The sequence below is a fragment of the Semicossyphus pulcher genome, unplaced genomic scaffold, assembly GCF_022749685.1.
Source record: "Semicossyphus pulcher isolate SPU_LCO1_2020_fin unplaced genomic scaffold, fSemPul1.0.p SCAF_15, whole genome shotgun sequence".
Taxonomy (NCBI): Eukaryota; Metazoa; Chordata; class Actinopteri; order Labriformes; family Labridae; genus Semicossyphus; species Semicossyphus pulcher.
In genome coordinates this window covers 26,422,868-26,439,468 of record NW_027211659.1, presented here as the reverse complement: position 1 = coordinate 26,439,468, position 16,601 = coordinate 26,422,868, and the positions used below count along the sequence as shown (strand labels likewise).

The following is a 16,601-nucleotide window of genomic DNA, read 5'->3' as shown; positions in this document are numbered from 1 at the left end:
CCCTGGAGCATTAAGCATCGAGTGTTTGAGCACCAGACGACTAATCATCCGTCCGGTCTTTGATGATGTCAGCTGGTCAGTCCTCCCGACAGACACAGAGCACAACCTGACAAAGACAAAAGGCCGAGACTTTCCTGTCTGTTCTCCACTGCCTCCCCCAAAAGCAGCGTGCCGCACGATACCACCATGATTCAGTTCTAAAATCCCCAGCGCCACATGAAACGCGTGCATGCGATTTTACGACTGGGGTTTGTTTATGTTGCTTTATTTCTCTGCATCACCAAACCACGTTGTTTTGGTGATGCAATCTGTGCATCTCAAACATTATGGTGCAACTGGGATTGTTCGGTCAAAGGAAGTGAGGAGAAATGTCATTACTATCCACTTTGGAACCAAACAGTAATAAGCAGTAAAGAAATGACCATTTCATAGCAGAGACACCAACCACTCAACGGCTCCCCAAAGACCGCCCCTGTCCTCTACCCTGAATCTGACAAACATAAGCTGGGACACATTTCACAAACACTTTCAGCTGATCTGACTGAAGCCCCTGGAGAGACCCTGCACAATGCAGAGTAGACGAGGGTGGTCATGCTCAGCTCCTAAGGCATCTGTGGATGAGTCTGAATGACGAATAAAAACTTTTGGAATTGCTCAATTAGATAAGCAGCCAGACGGTTTGTACACTAAGTTTTTGTTTTTGCCAAAGACGGGCTCAGATTGTTGAGTGTGTCTGACGACAGAATGTCTGCAGATATACACATTCTTCATTAATGTAGGATCCTTTTTTTAACCAGTAACAGCCTTTACATTGCTCTCTTCAAATCCACCAGACCCCACTGAAAAAAACACTAATTTATCATTGCAAAACACTGGTACTCAATCAGTTAGTCTGTTTGTGTTATTGTGTGACTTTGGTGTTACAGGAAAAATCCTACTTATTATACCTTTAAGCTACATAACATTAGTTATGCTAGCTATTTAGAACCTGTTGCAAGACGACTGGAGCATCGTTTGGTGACGCATGGTTAAGGGCGGGAACAACTGGTGACACAAACAGGAAATCCTCCGTAAACAAGACCGTCTCATTTCAGTTCAGCTTAAATGGTCTTCACAGGCTATGAATGGTGCATCCTCTGTAGACCGCCTCCTTCAAAGGCTGCAGCCCCTAGATTGGGACACAGCTAATATTTGTTTGTAGAGAAAGCAGCAGATAAGCAACTCCCATTATCTGCAAGTTAAAATGACTGTTTTATGAATGGAGTCTGGTGGCTTTGCAGAGAGCAGCTTCATGGCCGTTTCTGGCATCAAAAAGCATCTTTCTGTGTAACTGAAACGTCTATCTCTGTAGCGATCCTTTTCCTAATGTTGTCAGATAAATACGTAAGATAGATAGATAGATAAATACACAAAATTCAAGTCCGGAGTAGCTTATTTTGAGTGCTTGATCAAACTTGAAAGATATCCCACAGCAGCTGTTTAATAATCACTATTGAAGGAAGATAACTGAAGCGCTGCACACCTTGTAGGCAGTGTAACAGAACGTGTCACTATCATATTGGTGGTCTGCTTCCTTAATTATCCTGCCTCTCCTTTGGTCCTGCTTATGCCACTCAGCCCAGACAGCGCTAACAACAACATTACAGGTGGCACCAGCCTGTCTGAGCGATCACTTCAGGGCTCGTCAATCCGGAAACCAGTCCTGCCAGCCTGCATCGATTTAGTCAGTGAACCAGCTCAGCTTCCAGGCTCGTGTGCAACACAGGGAGAGGTGGAGCCAGAAATGATGGCGGGGAGCAGTGGCGTGATAGATGGTTACTGACAAGAGCCTAACTGGTCTTCTGGAGGGAGACAAGGTGTGGGAAAAAGGGGGAGACGAGGGGGGTGAAGGACTAATCAAATCATTGTTTGCTGTTTGTTTTCTGGGGACTTGTAGTCCTGTAGCATGCAGACAGAAAACAATGTGTCATACTGTGTAAACTATGATCATCGGAGAGGCGGAAATAAAGGAAATCGACATGCAAGGGGGAGAGAAATAACTAAACTGACAACATCCTTCTTGTCTGTCTGCCTTAGTCTCCCTTTTCCCACCTTGTTTTTCTTGGAGATCCCGCTGAATGGCCAAGAGTGAAATCAGCAGGTAACATCATCGCTAAACCTTAAGACTGATCAAAACCAGCCCTACGACAGCTTTAACCTAGTATCTCACAATATTTACATTCTTCCTGTCGATCCCGAACATTTTATCGCCTTAAATCCCATTTTGTTGGTTTGTATTCTCATACAAACACTTAATTCTGGATTCTTTCCACCACACAGCCGCTTATAGGCATTTTTCTGTTGTTTGCTGGCAGACGAAAGTGACAAGGAGGAACCATTGCACAATACGAATTCACTGGAGGGCAATGATTATGTTGTTATAATTGTTGGGCGTGACTCATTTACGCTGCGTCTGCATTGTGAATCGAACATGAAGATAAATCTGTCAACAAAACTGTCCAAGCTGTTGTCGCACAGAATGCTGCTTTAAATGTAACTGTCAGGTTTTCTTGCGGTGAGCTTTTTCTAGGACTCGCTGATTAAAACGATCTGAATCATGTTGTTTAATTAAACCATTACCTTGAACGAGTTCGAGTGCTTGTTTTGGTTAGAGTAAAGCGAAAGGATGATCCAAAAAGAAGCAACGACGCTGCCTCTTACACTGAAGGCTATATTTTTATCTGAATTATTTGCATGATTACTTCCTCCAAGTAATAAAACTATGTTGTAAAATCTATCATGTAAACTAATGCAGTCATTCAACGATTTGGCAGGGTGACTAAAGTACGGTGTCCGACAAGGGCAATCGTGCTGCAACGGCCCAAACAGTCCATTAGATAAAAACGCTGCAGATTCAGAGTCAGAAACGATGCCAATTCACAAACACATGCACGCTCTACAGATGTAATAAACGTGCTGCAAACAGCCGCAACAAATGTATAAAAAGACAGAAACGAAAAGTCATAAACACACAAAACACATGCAAGTGCTCAGAGTCCAACACCAGACTATTGCTGTGTTCGAAAACGGATACTATACACTACATACAAGCCACTGCATACTGTGTTCGGCGGTAGTATGTAGTATGCCGTTGTGACGTTCCAGCGCTTTGCATTGTGGGATACAGTAGGAGATTTTTTTCCGAATCAGTGCAACATTATTTTTGGCATACTGCACATTTTGCTTTTGTTTGCATACTCCAGACTACATTTTGGCCAATCAGTCCGTACTGCTAGTATAATACGTAATTTCGAACACAGCCAGAGTCATCTACAATTAGCCTACCGCTAACCGCACAGCTAACAGTAGCTACACAGTAACAGCGGTTACTTCAGCAAAGCTATCCGTCAATCAGGAGCCATCAAAAGCTGTGATTTCTTTGCTCATGTTATGGAGTTGTGTGTTTTTGCACAGCAGTCGCTGGTGCATGAACAACAGAGACACTCTAACATTACAAGGTCTGATAATTAATAAATTCACTGTCTCGTCTCCCTCCGTCTCTCTCCATCACTAATAAACTGTTCCTCTGAACAGATCAGACCTGGAGCGCTTCTGTTGTGTTGACTGGATTTGTCTTTTTTCTCTTGCATGTGTTTTCTGTGTTTGTGTGATTTTGACTTTGCATCGTTTCTGTATTTTCAGCGCGTTTGATGCATTTGTTACGGCTTTTTGCTGCACGTTGTTTTTCATTTGCAGCGCGTTTATTTTGCATTTGTTTTATTGAATTGGCATCGTTTCTGTATTTGCAGCGCGCGTTTGATGTTAATGCATTTGTTGCGGCTTTTTGCGGCACATTTTTTCATTTCCTTCCTTTTCGGCGTTGCATTTGTTTTGGGCTTTTCCATGTGTTTTCAAATTGGAATCGTTTCTGCATATGCGGCCTGTTTCTTCTGTTTGGGCCGTTGCAGCACAATTGCGGCCGCCATACTAAAGCCTTCTTACTTACGAGTCATCTGTCTGTAGTAAAATCAGTGCAAATGCATAAAATTGCTTTCAATGTCACTTAAATGAATATGAAGATGTGCACATGGGACCTTTGAAAAGTGAATTTGAAGGTGGAGTGAGTACAGTATAGGATGAACCACCTATTATTATGGAGCTGACAGGGAACACTTTACATGTCAAGCAGGGTTGTGCATACAGCATGCGCAGATACAAACAGAAGCGCACTCAGAAAACTCACAGCCTAAATATAACCTCATCCAAAGACTGCAGGTGATCTACAAAGTACTCACAGTGAATCCGCTCACTCTAACAGCACCACACCTCTGCATTTAGCCAGCCATCAGGTGTGTACGCGCTTGTTTCGAGGTAATTTAGTAGCTGGAACCACAGCTGGGATGTGGCTGCTGCACGGACACACCCTGAGAAGGAGATCGCTCTGGAAAATGACAACTGCATTAAGAGGCGTCCCTCTGCTGCGCACATGACTCTTTCCGTGTGAGATTGCATGTGCATGAATCACTAAACGGCTCTATTTAGAAACAATCAGAATAGCCTGGCAGGAGCAATTAGTTAAAGCTTTCCGTTCCTTTAAGAAGACATTAGTAATCAAATTGCACACAAGCACAAGCCTTAATTTCAGTGTCACTTCACAGCCTCTGGGGCCTTTAGGGAGGAGGTGGTGCAGTGATAGCATTTTACATAATTAGAGGTATTAGAGGTGTTTGTGGGACTTTAATCCTGTCTTGTCTGTGACACATTAACCTGACTGTTGAAGGAACTATTTCTTAGCTTTAGAATTACCTGTAAAATTGTATTTTCATTTTAAAGTATGCCGCCAACCGTGGATAAATGATGCTTAAATTTCCTGCAGAGTGCTTTTTCGTATGCATCCCGGGCGGCTGTGGTTCAGTGGTAGAGTTGGTGGTTCGATCCCCATCTCCCTCAGTCTACACGTCGAAGTGTCCTTGGGCAAGACACTGAACCCCAAATTGCTCGCGGTGGTACAGCCCACGGTGTGTGAATGTGAAGAGTGATTGACAGTTGGGCACTTAAGGTAGCAGCCTCTGCCGTCAGTGTGTGAATGGGTGAATGCGACATGCTTTGAGTGGTCGCAAGACTAGAAAAGCGAGTCAATTTATCATTAAATATATCCTGTAAAAACCAAATACTAAGGGTGACTTGGCATAGATATATTTTGGTGTTTCCAGGAGCCAAAAGCACCAAAATGTATGGCTGCAAAAACACAGGGACAAAGGGAGGCAGAGCCGTCGCAATACACACTAGGTTGTCTTGATGGAGGGACAAAAAAAATAAGAAAGTGTTTAGTTTGATGCTAAATAAGGATATATACCCCCCAGTACAATATATGATTAAAAACATTTTGATTTCATGGGAACATTCCTGAGATCCATTACAGCCCACTGTAAATGTATAAGTTGCAGAGCTACTGTAGGTTACCAAGTCTATCAAGTAAAGAATGAAATCCAATATTATTATCTTCCATTCCAAATGACATTACAGCAGCCGTGCAGGAACATGTAGGCTATGTGACAGAGACTAGCCTGAGACAAGCCAAACACAAGCTCCTATTAGTACACAGTTAGTTAACATATGCAAACATATCCTGTCGTGCTAAAGCAACCATTTAAAGCAAACTGAACCTCACAAAAGTTTGCAGCCTGAAACATATTAAAACATTCATATCTGCAAATGCAAATGTCCACCGAATGCAATATTAAAAAGCTCAGAAACAGTGTTATCGTTAGTAACCTTGAGGGGAACATTTTTTATCTTTCAATATCAGCGTTGCTGTAGAAACGATTTTATTCAGCAGAAACTAAAATACTGTTCAATGTCTTTTATTCTGTCGTCCCAAACTAAGCTATCTGTTAGCTTAGCTGGCAAGATCTTATATAGACTCGAGGCTAAACAAGAAAGAGCAAACTGATTGATTCTGCTGAAGTCTAAAAGAAAGGTTTTCCCTTACACCTGACTTGTCAGATGTCAGACGACCTACTGTTTGTTATCTAAACACAAAAGGTTTGTGCAGCAGAAGAAACACAGCGGGTGCACAATGTTAGCAGAGAGTGAAGGCTGTTAGGTCTTCATTTAAACAGTTGCTTGCTATTACAGGCTTCCGCCCAAAGCTCCATTTATGGCGAATGAATCCGTCGCCCTCTCTCTCTTTCTCTCAGACTAAATAGTTTCCACATTAGTTGCCAAGTGATCAGCAAGGCCTGTGCTGAGCAAACTGCTGGAATAATTAACAATACAAGAGTTGTGCCAACCGAATAGTAGCGATGTGTGTTTCTACCAGCCCAGTCAGACTTAAAGTCGGGCTGAAATGAAAAATGTCATTTTAATCCTTTTAGATCACATCCCCGGTAATATTGTGCATCTATTTGACAATATAGACCAAAACAAATACAGAAAATCCATTTCTTCGTATTTTTATATCAAAATCTGATCATTTTTTCTTCCGGTAAAACTTAATTTCACGCGTGCTTACGTAAGTTAGCACCAAACAATTTCAACCGATCAATCTGCAACATTTAGCCGCAGAGCACCAAGAACGCTCGGTCAGTTAGCTAGCTACTGCGCTGTGGAGAACGTCTGTCTACGCCCACTTCTCAACGATCAAATCAAATCCCTCTAATGATATGTCCCGCCTGCACGTCCTGTTTCACTCGGAAATACGTCACGATACGGAAGATAGATACTCTCGAAATGCCGTTTCAGCTCGACATTAAGAAACTGACTCCCCTGCCCCACGCACGTTTAACTAACCTTAAATCTTTTAAGAACTGCTGACAACAGGACTGATGACTGATGCAGGATGCCATAGTTTGTGTCTACGTGAAGCCAGTGCAAAGCGTGTTCAACCTGCATTACTTTAGCGGCCAGCAGGGGGCGACACCACTGGTTGCAAAAGCCAGATAGAGTACATTTCCATGAGTCACAGAAAACATTTTCCTCTGAGATTACGGTCTCAATCACTTGTTTCAAGTCTTCTTTAATGCAGCATGATTTTCATTTGTTCCATTTGGAGTAAAATAAACGACAAAGCAGAGTAGGCTTTAGGGTATTGCTACCAAGTGATTGGGAAGTTGCTACCGCGGTGGCCTGAAAAATGTGTTGTTCAGTGCTGAGCTGTTTGAAAAGACGGCTGTCCACTTTGATCTTAAAGTCGTTTGCTAGCCAAAATTAGCATCCCAATGGATAGCTGTGTCCCAATCCAGGGGCTGCACCCTTCGCAGGCTGTATTTGATGGCCGATGGCGTCACAGCCGTGCGTCGAAGGCTGTCCCAGTTCAAATACTCCTTCAGATGTGGCTGACAAATGCATCCTCCGTTTCCCGGCCCCAACGTATCCCGAGATGCATTGCGCGCCAATTCAAACAAGATGGCGGACTCTTACACTTTAAATACACTTAAGATACACACAAGAGGTTACGTGACGTTAGTTATGCTAGCTAGTTAGCCTGCTAGCTACCTGTTGCTATGTGACAGAAGCGGCATTGTGTGACACGAGGCTAAGGGCAGCAACAGCTGGTGAGGCTAACAGGAAATCCTCCGTAGACCAGACCGTCTCATTTCAGTTCGGCTTTAACAGTCTACACAGGTTATGCATGGCACATCCTCCGTAGACCGCCTCCTTCGAAGGCTGCAGCCCCTGGACTGGGACGCAACTAATATAATATTTACAGTGAATTATGGATGCACCTTGCTAACAATGCTACCGCTAGCGTTGCCGATAACATTTGCTCCTCTTCAGCTACCACCACTTTGTCCAATCATGGTCACTTCTGGCTTCAAAACCAAGATGGCTACAGCCGAAACGCCAAACTCCAGGCTTCAAAACAGAATCTTCTTCTGAGTAAATATTTACAATAAAGACACAAAACAAGGCTAATTATTACTTTGCAATAATGCAGGAATGTTTGCCTTGTACCAAAAGTATTGATTATGGGGACTTCCAGTACTTAGAGCTGTAACCAGGCCAGATCCAATTAGGCCTCTCTCTCTCTCCCTCTCTCCCTCTCCCTCTCTCCCTCTCTCCCTCTCTCCCTCTCCCTCTCTCCCTCTCTCTCTCTCTCTCTCTCTCTCTCTCTCTCTCTCTCTCTCTCTCTCTCTCTCTCTCTCTCTCTCTCTCTCTACTTGTCCTAAACTTACATTTCAGACTCTCTGCCCTCTCATCACCGTTTCTCTCAGGCATGTACAAGACTTCCAAGAGCTCAAACACAGAAATGCAACACACATTGTAATTTGCAGCACATAAAAACTACCATCCCGGCACAACACTCTATAGCAACACAGCAGAGACTGCACAAGAGCAAAAATACAACCGTAAGCCTTCTCCTTTGTCTCGGCTACAGTATGTAGGGCATTGGGGGCAGGCACGGCTTTGTTCAGGCAGATATCTCTGACATTTTCTGACACACGGAGAGCAAAAGCAGCATATCCCGACATGAAATCAGAGCTTTGGTAAACATTGTGTTCTTACACTCATGGCAGAGCAAAGCAACCTGTGGTCGCGCACTGAGGGAACTGCTGATGTAATCACAATTCAGGGTCAGATAAAATTGTGCCCTAGATTGAACTCCAAAACAACGCACAATCAATCACAGAAGAAGAATGGGGGCCAGCTCCATGGTGAATGGAGACAATAATGTTGTGTGCCTGAGAACGGTTTCTGCACGGCAAACAGTGAGAAAAACTGGAAATTCCTCCTTAAACAAAGTAGAAAAAGGTCATTATGTGGCTGCACAATGACATGGAAGTGCAGCACAAATCCAGCAAGCTTCCACTGTAGCGTATTTCTTTCCCAGTTGCTCTAATGAAAGGGGAAATCCAGCATTTCCAAAATGGCCCCTCTGTTTTTTTTACATATTTTAGGGTCCAAATGACTAGTTGTTAAAAAAAATACAACCTTTTTGTACGGGTAAGATTGCTGTTACATCACCTTTTCAAAGCCACCAGACTTCACTGAGAAAAACAGTCATTTTACCAGGCAGAACACTGGAAATGATCGTCTCCCGATGACTCTATCTGTCGTTTGTTTGTGTAATTGCTTATAACACTGTGTTGGATCCAAACAAACACAAAAAGTCACACAAATAAACTGTGTGAGGCAGTGGACGAGCAGCAACTCCTGTGTTCTACAAGGTTAAATGGATGTTTTTGTACATGAAGTCTGGTGGCTTTAAAAAAAGTCATGAAATGGATGTTTCTGTAAAAGAAAAACATCCATTTAGGGGTCCTTCCATGATATTGTCAGACACTCAAGATTAAGTGCAGCCATCACAGCCAGTTTCAAGACTGCTGGCTGGAGCAATGTACTGGAGCAACTTTATTTCATTTAGACACCAAAATATGCAAAAATAACGTCTTGATTGTATTTAAAAACGACAGAAGTCCACTTTAAGTTGCTCTGAACCTGAGTTAAATGTGCCACACAATTTCAAGCATAAGGTTCATCAAATCACTGCCTCTTACATTGATCCACAATGAGAGTTGACAACTATTTCCATGGGTAGAAAACTGGTTGTGAATTGACATTAAAATTGCCACACTGATATGCCTGAGAGCAATAATGTCCTGTTGTCTAAAACAGACTTTAAATGGGGAGTCCTAAAGCTTTGTGGTTGTGGTAAAGGTGTAAACCAGTGTGGGTGTAGGTGTGTGGAAATCTTCCCCAAACTGAGGACCCATAATCCCTTTGAGTTTACCTTGAAGTTGCTAGAGTTGACCCAGGAGCTGGCGATGCCGTCCACCATCTTGTCCAGCGCCGTCTGATCCTGCTCCAGGTCGTGGGACTTCTCTTTGTCCAGAATGTAATCAATGATCTCCTGCCCCACCTGCAGCCGTCGGCCCATGTCCTTCTGCAGGACCTGAGCTAGGCAGTTCTCCATGCTGGGCTCCATCATCCTGGCCTCTGATAACCAGCCCCTCTGGCTTCCTCAGCCTGTCTGTATGAATGAGAGACTGGCTGACTCGCTAGTAGCAATCCTCCACCGCTCAAAGCAGCGGGAATGACAGCTCAACAAAAGGAGCCCCAGTTAGCGAGTGTGCGGCAGGGTGACCCGGAAAAGGGACAAAAAGAAACAGGCAATTGCACAGTCTGCCTTTATTTTTATCCCCGAGGTCAGGCCTTGTGTTTGTGCAAAGTGCTAGCTCGCTAGCAAGCTAGTGGCTGTGCCCTAGAGATGGATGGAGCAGGGCTTTGGGAATGGCAGCAATGCAGCATGTGTGTGTCTGGAAAGCAGCTGGGGAAAGTTTACTGCTCCCTCCCACTTGGGTTTTTTTCCCCCTCTTCTTCTCTTGAAGGAGTCTGAGCCAAACCGCTATAGCAAGGGTAGTGGAGGTGGTTTCGGCGAGCAGAGTGCCAGGCAGCAAATGGAGATGGATGTAGAGAGCTAGCTTAGAGCTCCATGTCTTGTCCCGGGATCTCGCCTGGAGAGCCCTGGAGGAGCAGAAGGAACAAAACACAACAGTTTTTGTATGATCAAATCAAATTAACACTTTTAAGAAGTCAGTCTTAAATAATTTCAGGCTTTTGAGCTTGTAGTAAAAAGCTAAGCTAAGCTAACCACATAAAAAGTGTGTGAATTTAAAACAAGCAATCGTTTCAGTCATTTTCTGAAGCCAAAATGTCAAACTTTTGCTGCTTCATAAATGTGGAATTGCTGCTTGCTTTGCCATTTATGAAGAGTTTTGGGTTTTTTGTCTATAATTTTTGGTCAGTAGGACATCGTTTGTTCTGGCAGTCCAACATTTCAAACCCAAAGATGTTACGTCAAACTTCTGATATACAAAGAAAGAAGCAGATCATCATATTACGGGAATTCTTGCTTGAAAAATGGCTTAAAATATATATAAAGAACGATTATCAAAATAGATATTTTTTCTGTGGACGGTCTCAACAATTCATCCATCAACTGACTGAGCTCCAGACAACAGCTTACGACTTTGTGGCAACAGTTTCTGTTCATCTTGTTCTCATCACAGCGGCCCTGTGAACAAAGCAAGAAGTGGTTTCCCCAGTTTGCTTTGGAAAAACTGGACTGGCCTGTGTAGACCCTCAACCTTAACCGCATCCAACACCTTTGGAATTAACTGGTGACCAATAGAGTACCAGGGCTCAATACCTTTAAGCTATCTGTCAAATAACCAAGTGCAAAGCAGCATCCAAACTGCTTCATTCAAGACTTCCTGCATTCAATACTTTTTGTGTTCAATGCAACGTGCAACTGGCCAACAAATGCAGCAGCTAAAGCTATACGGTCTACGGTGTGGTCAAGTCGAGCGCTGTGTAGCTATTTGTAGTAAAATGAGAAGCCCAACTGATATGGGATTTCAAGACCGATACAGATACCGATTTTAGAGGAGAAATCAACGATTACCATTACTGCAGCCCATATCACCAACTAATGAACTGGAATAAAGACAGACTTTTAATATTTAACATTTGTATATGTTGTCCAACAATTCCAGTGTGGACCACCGTCTCCTCGGCTACATGTGCTGCAGATAATGCTGAGAGTATTGTAGAGTATGGCTTTGCCAACATTTCTACATCACTCCGATCATTGTCAGCTGCATCATCCATACATTATCTTCTTCCATCTTAACCTGTTCAGGGTCGCGCAGGGCTGGAGCCAATCCAAGCTGTCATTGGGCGAGAGGCGGGGTACATCCTGGACTGATCGCCGGTCAATCACAGGCAACCTGTCACGCTCACATTCACGCCTATGAGCAATTTTAGAGTCACCAATGAACCTAATGAGAATGTCTTTGGACTGTGGGAGGAACTGAAGTACCACGAGGAGAACTTGCAAACTCCACACAGAAAGGCCCACTTCTTCCAAACTGGGATTTCGAACTAGGTATCTTCAAGCTGTGAGTCAACAGCGCTAACCACTGCACCACCTATAAGCAATACCAATGTAGCTGTGAACACTGTGTCGGTGTCACTTTAAGGGTACTGATGTTGATGGTGGTTTTCAAACTTCTCTCTGCAGAAGTAATGCTCATGGTTCTGAAATGAGATGAAAGACAACCATACGGTGTAATGTTTGGGTGTCAAATATACATTTGGGAATCAAACCATCAAACAAAACCGGACAAGACAGTTGAATCATGGCTGGTGACGGATTCCCCCGCCCAAACATCCACACCCCTCTTCTCTGACAGCTTCAAATGCTCAGCGCGCAAACCACCATCACCGCGGACACACAGGGGCTGAGGGGTTAAACTTCAGCAGCGACTCCAAACAAACATGGACGTCACTGTTGTGTCTACTGGTTCCAGCTTTTCACTGCTCCGTCTGAGGGTGCCTTTTCCCTTCATATTATATAAGACTTCTGTGTGATAACAAGATTATCTCCCAGAAAGGAATGCTCAAACATCTCTATCAGATGATGGCCTTTGTTCTGGGAAGTGAAAATCAAACCTGTCTTGAACCAGCAAGATATGGGCAAGATTCACTGGACTGTGACCTTCTTGGTGCCATAATGTGTGAGATACTTTCTATGTGTTAGTGCAATCAATAGAAAACAATACATGATGTAGAAGTTTCCATTTTTTACTAGTTGACTGCTGTAACAGTAAAATTGGTGTATTTGTTAGTTTATTTATCAGAGACGATGCAGGTAAACACTGTCACCAAGGGAAAAACAATGCGACAGATATATTAGTTGGCCAATATTTAACTTCTGAAGATAACAGAAAGTATATTTTTGAATGCACACCAAAACTTTTTTACGTAACGGATAATGCAGAAAAAAATGCTTGAGGTGATTAAGAATTAGTGTCATCACGTAGTTTGTTCAGCAGAGAGCGCTCAGACCCAGTGGTTTACAATACTCGCAGCACTGTCTGCAGCACATGTAGCAAAGCATCAAAACTGAACACACATTGGTCTGCACTAGAATTTGGTGGAAATGGATAATAATGTTAATTCCTTTATATATCGGCAGCCATATTGGTAACTGGTGAATTTTTAGCCTCTAAGATTGCTATCTTATCTCTGCCATTAGAAATATTATGGCACAGACACCAGCGCTGAAAAGGCCTCAGATACAGCCTCAGGTATCAGCTAATACATTAGCGTTTATAAACCGCAAATTATGTAAACTTCTTTCACAGTCAAATCAATTCTCCTTTAACAAAGACAGCAAGTTGTGCTGTGCGGTCTCCAAGGATATATCATGTCTGTCACTGGCAACTGGCGAAAAGAGCAGAAGTAATTTATCACCTGATGCTCGCGGAGGGTGTGATGTTAATGAGAGCTGGGAAAATGTCAGCAATTTGGCAATTTATTACATATGAAAGTGTAAATGTCAGTTTGGATTAGCTCCAGCACCTCTGCAACACTTGACAGGATAAGCGGTAGGCTATAGATAAAGGATGGATGAAAATCCCACATGTAAAATGTATACAGCATGCCAGGCTGCATTTTGAAGGGGTGGCAACAGTTTCCTCATGCAGAGTTTGCAGTATACAGCTTTTACACATTTTTTTATTGCACAGGTGTCGGATCCGTATCAGGGAGGATAACATATTACTATGGTGTCTAACTGAAGCCAATTTACAGCCTTAGTCAGTTAAAGAAGCAATTCTCCCCTGGAAAAAGTCACTGTCAGTCAAAGCTGGTGTTCTCTGTGATCGATAGAAGCAATAATAGTTGTAATTGGCGCCAATGCTTGGAGAAAGTTGTACAAACAGCTTGTGGTTTCGCCCAACACCCAGCGTGCATTGCGCCCCTTCCCTCTGAAAGGAACGGCCCAGCGAGAGATGCTGGAGTGAAATACTACCGTTTCTAGTCAAGGACATTTATCGCTGCAGACAACGGCTCAGAGCAGTACAGAATCCGAAATACGACGAGAATATACCGGGGGATCGTCTACAAAATCTTCGGGTCTGCAGGCTACATTTCAAACCCAATGATTTTGAACAACACATGACGCCGGAGGCGGGCGTCCTAGATTGAGGAAGTGTAGTTTAGCGAGCTCCCTGAACGTAAAACGCATCATCTGGCGGAGGTTTTCCAGGGCCCATTGGAGAAGCGGATAGTGTCCACCAAAGGCACAGAGCGAAACTGCATTTTTGTCTACCATGATGGCATTAGCTCCCCATAACAGCATGATAGGACTGAGGTTGAAAATCGGCGAACTGGCCCTTTAAAACAGATGAATAATAAGCAGATAAAACAAAATGCGCGTGTCCATGTTGCTCCTGTGTATGCAGTACATTGACATAAGTGTGTTTGTTAAGTGTGTGTGACACAAACCAGACTTAAGAGCAGTTGGTTGGGGACAGCTTGTGCAACTGAGGACAAAAGCCATGTACTCAATTGGTAAGATTTTGGGGTCAGTGGTTAAGGTTAGAGTTAGGTTAAGTAGTGGTTTAGGTAAGTAATGGTCATGGTTAAGGTTTGTCTATGTAAATACCTCAAAGAATAGTAAAGTAAACATGCATGTGTGAGTGCTTGTGCAGAGGTCTGAGATTAATACAGTTTAGTTATAATCTACTTAATCTGTTATTATGACAGTCTAAACCATGAAAACAAAAAACATGCCAGAAAAAATACATAACCCTTTATATTTAGTTATCAGCCAGAAATTAATTTTATTTTAGCCATTTTCTGTGTTTAATTTAAACTAGACCTACTCTAACCTTTGAGAGACCACTGTACCTGTCACATTGATTTGCTTGATGTCTGACGCACACACACACACACACACACACACACGCACACAAACAATACACACCCCTCTCCCTTTTCTACAGTGTTAGCTGAGCTCCAGCTAGCTCACAGCCTGACCATCACTGCTAGTAATACCAAACGGAGGAGCCCACAGACAGCCTCCAGACTCTTCTAACGTTACCCATAAGCCTCCTCTGTGTCGCCGTGAAACATTACATTTCTTTGTTTATTTTCTTCTCTTCCTGCTGAACCAGGCAGAGAAGGTGTGTGAGGAATAAAAGCTAAAGCTAGCCCCTAGCGAAGCCCTTCCTTTCAATGAAACGTCAGTCCACAGACAGGCAGACAGGCTGGCAGCACAAAGAGAAGAAAATGTGACAATGAAGCTTCACAATTCATATTTCTACTCACCATATCCTGCTTAAACTCCGCACCTGGTTAGGACACACAGCGAGTATTTTCTTGTTGTAAATATAAAGTGTACGGCCTGAAAATCTCTCCTGCCTTTCTCTTTCTCTCACACTCTCCACCCGGAATGCTGCCTGCAGGACAAGAATGGGATCGTCTCGCGCAGGCGCAGTGGATCCAGGGATGATGTTGGCACTTGGAAAACTGTCGCATGGCAATGCGAGAAAAAAACCCTGTCGGTGTGTCATGGACGTGTTAACTCAGCGTCTAGCGACATCTACTGGGCTCAGAGGGTCTGTGGTTTGATGGAAGAGCAATGGTGGCTTTTTCTGAACAAGGATTTACATTTTTACACAAACACTGAACGATAAACGTGAGGATTTACGGGTTCAGTGCCTGGCTTATGTGGAAGATTAAAGGGGACAGGCATAAGGGGAAAAATGAGGGGAAAAATATTTATTAATTTTGCTTTTTCAAGAATGAAGTGAAAATGCAAGGATAAAGTTTAAATGTTAAAAAGGAAGTCCAATTATCATGACTGAAGGCAAAATGTAGGAAATGCAGACAATTAAGTAAAACTTTCCATTTTATTGCCAGATATAAGGTAAAAATAAATCAGAGGAAGGTTACATTTTTAACAAACAGGATATTTTTTTACATTTTGACTTCATTCTCAAAATCCAAAAAGAAAACTTCACTGTCCAAGAAATGTACTGTATTCTTAATATTTTGACTTGATGGAAATACAATGAAAAAGAAAAAAAACAAGTCAATTTCTTCTTCATGCATGGACAAATTGGTTGCACATAGCTTATTAGAAATACTTAATATTCTACTGATAAACAATAAATAAGAAGAATAATAGTAACCCCACCCTCCCCACACAACACAGACTCTTATCCTAATGTAAAGTCTCTAATTCAGATTTATGCATTATGCATTAACGCACACTGAACTACATATAGTGTGTTTTTACATTGCACTGTTTTTAATTTTATTTAATTTTCACTACCATCATCTTGCACATACCAGCACATCCGTACAGCTCTTTAGTTACAGTGTTGTATTTTTGTATTATATTGCTTTTTTATATCTTATTGTCCATTTTTATCTAAATTCGATGTAGGGTCCCTGACAGCAGGAGTACCACTGTTTATTAGCTTTTGTACTTATTTGTATTCTACTTCTGTGTTAATTGTTTTGCACCTAAACACCAAGTCAAATTCCTTGCATATGTAAATCTATTTGGCAATAAACTTTGTTCTAATTCTAAAAAGTAAACAGCAGTACTCCCAATGCTGCGGTTTACCTGCTTATGAAATAAAAATATTATTTTGTCTTAGGCATTTTAACAATGGGAAACATCTTACACTACACTTACACTAAACAAATACAAAACATATTTGCCCATACTATGTAGATAGTAAAATATTTAAATTGTTTGTTCCTTTGACGATTTTTAGTAGTGTACAATTAAGGTAAATAACTCGGTCATTGTATAGCCT

The 16,601-nt window shown here is 42.5% G+C and overlaps 1 protein-coding gene across 1 annotated transcript in view; it reads right to left on the bottom strand.

Annotated features, from left to right (window-relative positions):
• The window catches only part of clasp1a (cytoplasmic linker associated protein 1a), a 103,405-nt gene extending 93,472 nt beyond the window's left edge, over nucleotides 1–9,933 (bottom strand). The window contains exon 1 of the mRNA XM_069663126.1: nucleotides 9,713–9,933. Coding sequence (XP_069519227.1) covers nucleotides 9,713–9,910 — 198 coding nt within the window. The 5' untranslated portion in view covers nucleotides 9,911–9,933. The remainder of the gene's footprint in view (nucleotides 1–9,712) is intronic.
• Between the last annotated feature and the right edge of the window lie 6,668 nt (nucleotides 9,934–16,601).